General features: G+C 41.1%; 1 protein-coding gene across 1 annotated transcript; it reads left to right on the forward strand.

Moving 5' to 3' along the window:
* Positions 1-734: 734 nt before the first annotated feature.
* On the forward strand, positions 735-1,152 carry LOC147723928 (large ribosomal subunit protein eL31). The gene has a single exon (XM_086965549.1). It carries the CDS (start codon positions 759-761, stop codon positions 1,134-1,136), a length of 378 nt encoding a protein of 125 aa, XP_086821675.1. The 5' UTR covers positions 735-758; the 3' UTR covers positions 1,137-1,152.
* Positions 1,153-12,861: the final 11,709 nt, after the last annotated feature.

The following is a 12,861-nucleotide window of genomic DNA, read 5'->3' on the forward strand; positions in this document are numbered from 1 at the left end:
TCTTAGTATCTTAGTGCCATTGTTTACAATACTTTTGTACCTTCTTTTTGTCTGAAGGGAAAGTCTTTATAATATGTTCCAGAGGGCTCTCCATCTTCCCCTACAGATGTGTGCATATTTCCTATGTGCAATAGAATTTTATTTAATCCCTTGCTCATTAACCCACATTTGTATGTACTTTTAACCCGTCTTCTTTACTTCTGTATTTCTAACCTATAGTGGAGGTAAACACATATTAATCTTATGCAGTATTACTTGACTTCACATATACCACCATGAGACCAAAGTGATGAACATCAATCACTCTTAGCCCTAGTCTGTGTAACACTTAATCTATAGTCCTGTCTGAATTGGGTGCATTTATGGGGGATCTAAGAGGATTTGTGCCTGACACAATACATGTTTCAAAATTATCATGAATATAAACAACTATCTGCAGTGCTCGAGGATCTGGGCTCTCATTTATATTTGAAACTTCTGAATCATAAGTATGTGTGAGGATTGCATCAAAAACTGCCTCTAATATGATAGGCGATTCTGCGATTATTCAAAATCTAGGGGCATTACATGGACATGGTGGTTCTCTATGGACCCATATAAATGTAAATTCTATTTCAATCTAAACTGTTACATGCCACAGTAATTATCAGCCTCACTCATAGGAAGGTATCATTAATGTCTTGGGGCATTTATTCTAATTCCTCGCATTTTTATCTGAAATAATGTTTCCCCCTTTCCGTCATTGACTCTGCTTCGAAATGGCTCCTGCTAAGAAAGGGGGTGAGAAGAAGAAAGGCAGATCTGCCATCAATGAGGTGGTTACCAGGGAATACACCATCAATGTCCACAAACGAATCCATGGAGTTGGCTTCAAGCGGCGTGCACCCCGTGCTCTGAAAGCAATTCGTAAATTTGCAGTTAAGGAAATGGGAACTCCAGATGTGCGCATAGACACCAGGCTGAACAAAGCTGTTTGGGCTAAAGGAGTCAGGAATGTTCCATACCGCATGCGTGTGCGCCTATCCAGGAAACGCAATGAGGATGAAGATTCACCCAATAAGCTATACACATTGGTCACTTACGTACCAGTCACCACATTTAAAGGTCTCCAGACAGTTAACGTTGATGAAAACTGAAGTTATTCGGTGTTGATTATAGTATTGCCCTGCAAAAAGAAGGTGGCAGATAGGGATTTAGGTGAATTCAATGTTTGGGGATTCATACTCCACCTCTGCTATTGTCTCGAGTTTGTATTTGACCTGAACAATACATTCCTGCAAAAAAGGGGCGATCCTCTCTATAATTTTGAAAGCAAAAGGATGATTCCGCTGATTTTGTATTACTTTCTTTTTAAACCTTCATGAAGTTGCAGAAAGTAAAGCTTGTCACTTTCACATACCCATATGTACAAGTTAAAAAACTGGAAGAGGAGGAGTACCACACACCATATTTGGAGATTAAAAAATGCAGGGGCATATTACCAAGCAATAGCGATAATTATCGCTATTGCTTGGTTAGAGACAAAAATTTACTGCTGAGCTGCGGCGATTTTTACTGCAAATAAACCTTGGTATTACCAAGGTTTATCGCAAATGCGATAAAAATCGCCGCAATGCATGAATATCGCTGAAAAGTCAGCGATATTCATGCATTACCGAGCTAATGCTCTTAGCCATGTTATCCACCTCCCATTGGATAACATGGCTAAGAACTGCTCAGGGCAGGTGTTAGCTTTTGGAGATATTCGCGCTTAGCGCGAAAAATATCTCCAAAAGTTGGTAATAGGAGATAGTGATGTTAGCGACTGTTTTCAGTCGCTAACATCTTGGCACGCCCACTTTGCATGTCATTAGTGATAAATATCACTGACATGCAAAGTGGGGCCCAAGATGGTCGCTATCTCCTACTAGCTGTCGCTCACTGGTGTTAGCGACAGCTAGGTAATAGGGAGATAATTTTATCTCCGCTTTCTTGGCTTTTAAAGCCAAAAAAGCGGAGATAAACACCCTTGATAATATGCCCCGCAGTGTGTTAGAAGGGAAAAAGAGCGAGTAGTGCATGGGGAGAAGTGAGCAAACGTAAAGGAGTTGATATGTCTTATCTAATACTTCGTACCACAATATTAACATTTCTAAATTCTTTAAAGCTTAACTGTGTATACTAACCACCTTTGAGACATTATTTTTTTTTTTTAGTGTGGGAAAGTTATTAGACTTAGTTTGCCTTAACATGACTCAAACTTATTAACTAAAGATCACACCATCTGTAACCAGTAAGAACTTAGCTCACAAGCATATAATGAATCGCATTTGACATTATGTGTATTTTTGTTGGCCAATCCGAAAACTCACTGGATTATTCGATTCAATGAGCCAATAGACCATCCTTAAGAAGTACATTGATGAAATAATACAGTTCTGGCCTCTGGCATTAAAGTGTTGGTGCAACCTGCAATGGTGCTGATCACGCGGAGTAGTGCAGATCCCTTAAGATCATGGCTAGGAAGGAAATGTCTTCCACATGGTAATAGACGTGCAACCCTTCCCTGAGTGCCCAACTGTATTGATGTCTGGATTCTTAATGCTGATTTTTGCTGTCATAGGTGAAAACAGATCATGTGTGTGCACCATGACATTGGCCCATCTCAAAGACTGAAGTCTTTTTGGACTGCGAGGAACGTGCAAAGCGCTACCCTCATAGTGGCTAAAGGCTACCACCTTTACCTGGAATAAAGCAGCATAAGCGCGCTGGTGGCAGCATATAGTGTAGTGATCAGTAGGCGTAACAACAACCTTTCTATCTATGTCACTGGAGTGAGGTCTACAGGCTCATACAAAATTCTACAGGTCTGTGCTTAACCCTTGGCCTACATCGGTTTGGTGTGTAGTGCTGTGCAATGCATGTGTGGTGTACATACGCTAGACTTATGTGTGCCTGTCAATTAAGTAATACAGGGCTATGCATGTGCTGGGTGTATGTGCTCCTGTGAGTGGTACAATACAGGAAGGGTGTAGTGCAGTACTTGTAAACTATATACATTTGATGGGCGTATGTGTGCCTTTAAATGGTAGAGTATATGGTTGACTCTGGGTTCCATCTTAGGAGGCCAACGGATGCATAGTGAAACAAGGGGAGGTAGAGAAATCCTCCCAAAATAGATGTGTGTATTGCTGCATTCCTATAAACTGTATGCAATGCATTTGAGAGAGGGAGATCTAGTCGCCCCAGTATACTTCAAAAGGTGCTCTTTGATTTAGAGAGAGGCCACAAGGAATGGGCCTTGGCATATTTCAGGAAGGAGACAGGCTGGTAATAGAATCACAAAGAGTAGAGCTGAGGCCCTGGGGCTACTGTGGGACATGGCCAGAATGCTGGGGAGGGGGGAGGGAGGAGAGATTTCTGGTGGAGAATGAGAATGTTGTGGGGATTCCATGTGTGGCAGTTGGGCTGGAGGCAGAGGTAGAGTTGGAGGCAAGCTGGCACTGCTCCTTTTTTGGCAGGCACTTACCTTCTTAATAAAATATAATTCTTGGAAGACTTACCTGTTCAGGACCCTCATTTGCTGCTTTTCCAACAATGGAAATGAGGCTGGAATGAATCGGTGTTTGACAGCTGAATTCGTGAATCAGCCAGCTCGGTGGCACATGTTGATGCTGTTTGGTGCTTTTAATTTTGTTGGGTGACCGGCAGCATTTTCTGTCATACTGCAAGGCGAAGCTTCGAGTCTGATGACTTCCCATCGCCACTGACTCGTTATTCTTCTAGTGTCGTCAGAGTTTGTGATGTCATCTACGGTGGCCATTTCCTGTGGATTGGTGGAGTGCACGCTGTGTGCATTCTGCATTTCCATTTTGGAAGTGTTGGCATAGTAACTCTGTACTGCTACCATTTCCTGTGGTTTAGTGGAGAGCACACTGTGCGTGTCCTGCGTCTTCATTCCCGAGGTGTTGGCATAGTGACGCTTAAATCCGACAGCGGGTGATGTGCCAGCAGCCTTTTTCTTCAGATCTATGCAGAACACACCGTGCAAATTCAGTGTTGTTATCCAAGAAGCGATGTCACAGTGACACATGACGTTTCGGCAGTCAACCTTTTCTATGCTCGTAAGCTCCTACTCATTGTTTTTGTTCCGGTCTCACAACATATGTACAGTGCTGGTCATTTACTTTGTTGACAAGCACAACCTTACATTATTACCGTATGTAGAGTGCTGGTCATTTCCTTCGGTGACAATCACACCATTCTGTAACAGTTGATTTTGAACCATTATTCAATGCATTGTTGTGAATTGATTCAAATGTAGGTAATGTCAAAGTTAGCATTCCTTGGTATTTAGTAATATATATGTTGGAATTTATTTCTCATACATTTGAGTTGATTGCTAAACTTTAGCATTGTGATAGGCTGTGGTCTATCATGGCAAATATTCAACCACCATCATTTTGTTTAGCTAAACCTGGAGAACCTCCCATACAATGGGAGTTATGGCTTGATTTGTTCAGAGCCAATGTGGAGGTTTTTGAAGATTGTGAATGTTCTCCTGAAAGACTCTTGTCCTAACTTAACCACAGATTCAGAGCTATAGTGTTGAGGGAATTCCAGAAAATGTCCCACCCTAAAGAATCCTGGTGATGTGCACGTGTATTTAAGTGCTATTAAACAAATACATGAAAGATATGATAGGAAAATTAATGTGGCTATGGAACAGTTTACATTTTATTCCAGAGCACAGGAGAAAGAAATAATTGGCCAATTTGTTGCAACTTTAAAAGTTCACGCTGTAACGTGTGCTTTTGAGCATATGTCATATTACCGAGTCTTAAGGGACCAATTACAAATGAAAACCAAGTCCAAGAAAAGCTATGCTCATGTTGTGAAATGTCCTTGAAGGCATCAGTAGATGTTGTAAGAATAATAGATGTCTCAGAAAATTGCATACAAGGAGAATGAGACTACTGGGTTCATCAGTGCAGTTGCTAGTGTTAAGAATGGGAGGGATAAAGGGAAATGTTATGAAGCGATACAATCTAGTAGTATATCCAAAGGATTGTCTTGGTGTAGATATGGATCATGCTTCCATCTAGCCAATCCTAAATCATGTCCTGCTGTAGGTAAAATGTGTAGTACTTGCAAGAAAAGAGAACATTTCAGCAAGTTATGCAAGAGTGCAGGAAGTAAACATTGCAGAGAATGTTGTGGAATATGATTGAAGTATACAAGGAGTGGTTTACGCATACAGGATGAAGCATCGGGTAGTAAGAAAATGCCAGTAAGGTTGCCTACTTGTAAGTTAAGCATTGATGGAGTGCAGGTAGAAGCCATAGTGGATTCCATTCACCATAATGAGCAAAGATATATTTTACAGGTCGTGGCCTGGAAGGGGGTTACAAGTGGCCAAACATGAGGTATGTGAGAATTAAGAAAGAATTTCCTGGTGTGTTTGGTGGCCACCTGGGTAAACTGAAACGCTTTAAGCATAAAATCATTCTTCGTGCAAATTTACTGCATGTTACACAAAATTTGAGAAAGGAGCGTACCTTTAAATTATAGAGAGAAATTAAAAGAAATTCGTCGTGCTCTGTGCAAGAAGAACATAATAGAACTTATTGGAAGTTCAGATTTGATGTCTCCAGTTGCAATTTCTCTCAAGTCTAATGGGGATCTGAGACTATGTGTAGACTTGAGATGTTTGAATTAAGCTAGTTGTTGGACACTTTTCTGGTACCAAATTAGCAGGAACTGATGTCGTCACTTAGCGAAGCCACTATATTTTTTTCCGCAATTGATCTTACAAGTGCGTATCTTTAAATTGAATTTGATGATGATTCAAGGTCCTGTACGGCAGAGGGAATGTTCCAGTATAAGAGGATGGCTTTTGGTCTTGCTAGTGCTTCTGCTGTATTCCAAAGGGAATTGTCCAGGATTTTGGAAGGAATGAAGGGAGCAATGATATTTCAGGATGACATTTTAACATTTCGGAAGGGTAAAATTGAGCATAATAACAATTTGAGACTTGTGTTAGCTGCGCTCATGGAGAATTGATTAACAAAAAGTGAGAAGTGTAATGCCAATAATACGTAAGTCATGTGATATCAAAAGAAGGAATTCCTAAAGTTGGTCATGTCAAAGCAATTTTGAATGCTCATGAACCTAACTGTGAAGAAAAATTGTTGTCCTTATCAGGATTAACAGAATTCTATTCACGCTTTGTAGAAAATTATGCTACCAAGGTGGAACATTTACGGGCTAGAAAAATGTGAAATCTTGTTTGTCCCAGGAACAGACAGAAAGTTACACTGCAATCAAGAACGTAATGTTGCATGCCCCATGTATAAAATCATTTGTAATTGGGTGGATTGTGTAATATCTGTGGATGTAAGTGAATATGGTGTTGATGCAGTCTTATCCCAAAGGAAGATTGGTTCCAAATGGATTGTGGCGTAAGCGTCCAGCACATTGACACAGGCTGAAAGGAGGTATTCAGTTATCGAAAAGGAGTTATTAGCAGCTATATGGGCTATAGAGCATCTTAAAATATATATGTGTGGAGGAGTAAATTCCAACTTTTGACTGACTCCAGACCATTGGTAAATATTTTGATACCTGGTGGTGAAAAAAATCTGACACCAAGATTGGCATGGTTGGCGTCCAAATGGCAGAAGTGCCATTATGAAATTGTGCATGTTCCAGAGAAGGATAACAATGTTGCGGATGGGTTATCATGTCTACTGTTGGAAACTGAGATTTAATCGGAGGTTGGTGAATGTGAGTGTGATGTGGCCTTCACGTATATGGGTGTACTTTTGGGCAAAAGTATGGAATATGAATATGGGCATGAGTTATCCGAACTTCTGTGGATGCAGCAAATGGAGAAGGATGTGGTGTTGAAGACAATTAAAAAATATAGGGGCATATTATCAAGGGGGTTTATCTCCGCTTTTTTGGCTTTAAAAGCCAAGAAAGCGGAGATAAAATTATCTCCCTATTACCAAGCTGTCGCTAACACCAGTTAGTGACAGCTAATAGGAGATAGCGACCATCTTGGGCCTTGCTTTGCATGTCAGTGATATTTATCACTAATGACATGCAAAGTGGGCGTGCCAAGATGTTAGCGACTGGAAACAGTCCCTAACATCGCTATCTCCTATTACCAACTTTTGGAGATATTCGCGCTAAGCTCGAATATCTCCAAAAGCTAACACCTGCCCTGAGCAGTTCTTAGCCATGTTATCCAATGGGAGGTGGATAACCTGGCTAAGAGCATTTGCTCGATAATGCATGAATATCGCTGACTTTTCAGCGATATTCATGCATTTCGGCCGTTTTTTATCGCATTTGCGATAAACCTTGTTAATAGCAAGGTTTATCTGCGATAAAAATCGCCGATGTGCGGCGATAATTTTTGTCTCTAAACAAGTTAGAGACAAAAATTATCGCTAGTTGTTGGTAATATGCCCCATAATTCTGGAGGTTCGTCCAGCGAACATCAATTACGAGGGGAAAGGAATACATTTTGGCAAGTGAAGGAGGAATTGAACCTTTGTAATGATATTCTTCTGAGGGGAGACAGACTTGTACGTGCCAATGGAGCATGTGCAATCTTGCAATCCTCATCAAATTGGTTTGTGATGGACATGGAGGCATGTCAATTACTTGGAGGAAAATAAAATAACATTTTTGGTGGTTTGGATTGGATGGCTGGTAGACCGAAGAGTGAGGAGGAGTGCAGCGTGTAATGCTAGTGGCAAAGTAGCTACACCATTGATTCTACAATTAGAAATGGGGGACTTACCGAACAGACCTTTGCAGCAGGTAGTCATTGATTTCATGGGACCATTTTCTACACTACTGTCTAAGGAAGCATACGCCATAGTACTAATTGATCACTTTTCTAAATGACAGGAGGAGCATATGGTAAGTAGCGTTACTCCTGCAGTGGTAATTGAATTTCTAGATGTTTTTCGAAGGAAGGCATTCCAGAACTTTTGGTTTCGAATAATGGTGTTCAGTTGAAATCAGCCAAGATGAAGGAATTTTTGAGGGAGGGTTGTATCAAGCATATGAGAGTATTCTTGTACCACTCTGAAGGAAATGGGCAGGTTGAATGATATGACCGCGTTATAAAGGAGGTTAATCAGTTGGCTTTAAAGTCTAGCTTCCTTCAAAACATGTTGTTTTCGTACAGGTTTACACTCCATACTGGGACTGGTAGAATGCCATTTCAGTTGTTAAGAGAGAGTTTGTTCCTTGGTGGTTGAAAAACAGGAAGGAGATGATGTTTGGAACTAAAGTGAATTTTTAAATGAGGAAGAGGGTAGACTTGCAACAAATACAAACCAAGAGTAGATGGAATAATGATGGTAAAATGCCCGTCATATGTGTGGGACAGTAGGTGTGAGTGAAAAAGATCAGGTTTTGTAGAAAAGGTGGAGCTCAATGGTCTGAGTCTTCGAAGGTTCTTAAAGTTTTGAGGAGTGCTGTTAAACTTGAAGATGGGAAGGTGTGGAATTTACGTTGCATAAGTGATTGTAGTTTGGTTGGGCTCAATTATGAAGCAAAGGTTTTGTGAGTGGAGGTGTGAATGGTTATTTGATTGGAAATTATGCGTGCCCTAAATTTGAAATAGAAGATCCTGGTTCTTTGGTTGATGAGTACAAGAATGGTGTGTTTGATAATGGGGCAATGGCTGAGGAACTCCAAGGAAGGCCAGATGTTCGAGTAAGTTGTAGTGTGAGGAGAAAACGTCACCTGGTCGTGTTGATGGTTATCTGGTTGGATGAAATTAGGAAGAAAAATAAATATTTTGGTAGCAAGGTGTTCCATTATATTATGTATATAATGTATTTTGTATGTAGCTTATTTCCCCTTCATTTTGTATTACATCGTATTTCCTTTAAATTTATTTCATCTTATTTCCTTTTAATTTTAGTAGTGTTTGGGGGTGATGTTGGGAGGAAGATGTCTGGGACATGGCCAGATGTTGGGAAGCGAAGGACCAAATGTTGGTGGCGAACGAGAATGTTGTAGGGTTTCTATATGCAGCAGTTGGGCTGGAGGCAGCGAGAGAGTTGCAGGCAAACTGGCACCAATCCTTTGTTGACATATAGTTGTCTACATGATAAAAATAAATCTTGGGAGACGGGCCTGTTCTGGACTCTCATTTGCTACATTTCCAAAAGAAAAATGTTGATGCATGTATTCAGGTGTAAATGTCTAGTCACTCCCAATGCCTGTGCTGTGGGGCAGACAACTTTTGAGTTGCTTCTACTCTGAGAGACTACTTTATATGGGAAGAGAGGGCAGAGGAGTGGGAACTTCGAAAGGAAGCAGACTCCCAACATAAATTTCAAAGACTCAGACTCTAAATAACATTTGCTGTATCGAAATGGACTATAAGAAGTAGAGCTTGAGACCCCCATAATTGTCAACTGGCAAGCAGCCAAGATGGGCTGTGTGCAGAGGAGAAGCTCTGCAAGGGTCCTGCCTATGACCAGGACGAAGAGCCAAGGCCTACTCGTCACCCAGGAAATACAAGACCACCTAGCCTGGATCACCAGAGCCTGTCTACCTGCCAGTGTGCCCTGTGAGGAAGAGGACATCATTTGAGGGTGTGAGGTACAGAGGGGAATCCGATTTAGTGGACTCCATTAGCAAGGTGTGAGAAGACAACTGCTGCGCCGGTCTTATAATTGCCCATGTGAAGGTTGAAATTGGCAATGATTCTCCCACACTTCATATCTTGATGATTCCTCCTGAGAGGGACATGCAGATAGGCATGTTGGAGATATATTGATGCCAGAGAGTCTCCTTCTTTTACCATTGCAATCACTTGCTGCATGTTATTCGTTTTGAAGCAAATTGCCTTGAAGATTTCTTTTGTAAAAAAATTAAACATTATCAATCCAATTATCATTCCTCTTGTGGGACTGCAATTGCTACTTTCATTTCAAGTAAAATCAAAACATTCTGTTGCAGCTCTGGCTTCTTGTAGAGGTTTCTAGAAGTAAATCTTGCAAGCAACCAAGAGCCTGGAAGATGACTCAAAATTCATAAGCATAACCCAGGGGCACTGTCTGAATCTCTCAAATGTCCCTTAATGACTTTTGACAGGAACTGCGAAGCAGGCATAATCTTCCCCCCAACTTTCTCTGAAGAACCCCTTATTTCAGCATTGCCAAGAGCACTGATTGTCCTTCCCCGCCTGTAAATACCTGCAAGCATTTTCCAATTGTATGACATAAAACATAGGTTCACATTTCTTTGACCTATGGCTATATTTGCTATAACCCTTCGACCAGTGTTTTGAGTCATTTTGTAAGATTTGCATATCACATTTCCAAACCTTTCCCCAAAAAGTTTGTCACCTGGCATTTTTAGCAAGTAGGATTTTTAGGTGGAATCCATTACCCAGTTCCTAAAATTTAGCTGTCTCTTTGCTGGTTACCACCTTACTTACTACTATCACAGATGATCTGAAGTCACCAAACGTTATGTGCAAACAATATTTGGCCTGGAATTCCAATGCCACCAATAATTGAGGAGCATCTCCTCCTTCATGGATTGCCATTGGCAATGATTCAAAATCATTAACAAGGGAAAGAGAAATATTACTACAATATACTTCAGCCCTCATAGCTAAAGTCAGTCCTGAATCGGATGCCTTAAGGAAGCATCTGCCTTCCTATCCACTGACTCTGCAATGACTACCTCCTCAGACAACAGTTTGGCTGAATGGCTAATTTGATTTGACAATGGAGATCCAATAGAAAACTTTGAGGAAGGTACACTCATCTTGTTGCTATTGAATACAACCTTCCCATGAATCTGGGAATTGAAGCATTCTCTGGGTCTCTTCACTCTCTTCTAAGGAGCTCCCGAACTGCTGAAATAATTAGACATTTCTGAGTCAAAGGCTTATTGAACTGCCTAAAAAGAGCTCCAAGGAGCATAGGCTTGAGCTTCATGTAAGAGAAACTGCAGGTTAGACAAAATGTAAGACATTAGTTCCTTCAACTCTTCCTTATTAATTGACTTCCATATAGAATTACCCATATCCATCTCATCTTTGTCTTAACTTGGAGGCAACCAAGAGGAAGAAACTGAAGAAAACACAACACAGCTGAGAAGAGTCTGTTCTTGGAGAAGAATCCGCCTTCTTGGTCCTTTTGCTGCCTTTGGAAAGCCTCTGAGATAGATCAGATCATTATCTGCATATATTTCTCTGACATGTTCCAACTCATGACAGATAATCTTGTGTCGAATGGTGTCTTCTTGAGTCTAATAACCTATTGCTCCTACCAGGAGAAGGAGATAAGTGCTGCTGCCTTTCATTGTGCTTCTCTATCCTTCCAGTTAGCACAATGAGGAGGCACCTTAGAGGCTGTCTTATACCTCAGCGAAGCACCCAAAGTGCCCACCAATGTAGAAAGCTGGCTCTTTATATAGTGGACCAAAATAAGGTACACTGTTTAAAGAGTCCAAGCAACCCCCAGTTTGCTGACAGAGGGACAAATGATAACCCAAATGCTCTCTTTTGTGGCAGTGAAGGGGGAGCAGCAAGCCTCATCAGAGGGTAGTGCTAAGCATTTACTTGCACACAAACAGGCAGTAAGTGAGACACACACTCAATAAAGAAATCCAACATCAAACATAACACTTCCTTATGAATGAATTTAGATACCAATCCAATCCAAAAAAGCTTTATTCAACTTATTAGGTCATCAAAGCACAAGATATACACATAAAACAAATACACAAGATTACCAGATACAATTCATAAAAAATAATTACAAAATCAATTCAAAATCAATGTGCACTTTCTAGGATGGATTTATAAAAGTCTCTTAAAAACACTATATACAATTTTAAATTATATAAAAATCAGTTAATTAAAATGTCATAGTTGCTTTAAGACAAGTTATCCAGTTAAGTGGGAGGCGAATGGCTACTCAAACATGACAGATGTATTTAGTGGGTATTCTCTCCTTTAGGGACCATGCTCTAATTGTCCATATCCACTCCAAGAATTTCACCATGGTAACACCTATCACCTATCACATCAGTTGTTTCGCTTCTTAGGATTCTTTCTGCCTCCTATGCCCTTCTTGTCCCTAGAAGTTTGCATATTGTGAGGTTCCGTGACAATTATAAGGGGTGTTTTCGACTCGCACGAATATGGTCGAGTCTGGTATCTATGAACCGCAAATGACGAGTTTAGTGGGTGTACGCAGTTTCGCTGTACTAACCTAAACCGTTCGTCTGTTACGTGGGTATTTCTATCTGTACCCACGGGTTCTATCTTAGATACGGCATCCATTTTGTCTCTTGCCCTCAAGTAGCCAGCGAACGGACGTTGTCCGCTTCGCGACCCTGGGACTCCCAAAATATTTGCGGAAGACACATGTCCTTTGTAAGTGTCTTTATGATGAGGGGGATGATACTGTAAGGCAGATGGCCCCGCTCGAGGCTCATCTCGCCGTGCCGGTTTATTGTCTCAGCCGTGCATCTCATTAGGCACGTCCCTTTGATGCCTGTAGCTCGTGTTTCCCGATACCTCCCCTTTTACACCCTTTCCAATCTCCCCACTGTCTCCATCTTCCTCTGCACCTGTCCTTGTTCTTATTTTTGATCTGTTTTACTGCTGATTGGAATGCACTAATGGTGGGAAGATGGGTTTTTACAGTTGGGATCCGCCAAATGTTTCCGCATTTATGTTCCGGACCTTGTGTGTATCAAAGTGACCAAAGCGACCCCTCTGGGGGATAATTGTGGGAACCGGGTCATAAACTTTTGTGTGCTATGCAACTCTATGGGAGAAACGTGTATAAAAGGAGCGATCCACAGAACCAATTTGAAGCAGTC

This window comes from Lissotriton vulgaris, chromosome 4_1, assembly GCF_964263255.1.
Source record: "Lissotriton vulgaris chromosome 4_1, aLisVul1.2, whole genome shotgun sequence".
In the NCBI taxonomy this organism is placed as follows: domain Eukaryota; kingdom Metazoa; phylum Chordata; class Amphibia; order Caudata; family Salamandridae; genus Lissotriton; species Lissotriton vulgaris.

Coding starts and splice junctions, on each gene's coding strand:
- LOC147723928 (XM_086965549.1), top strand. CDS start 759: ATGGCTCCTGCTAAGAAAGGGGGTGAGAAGAAGAAAGGCAGATCTGCC.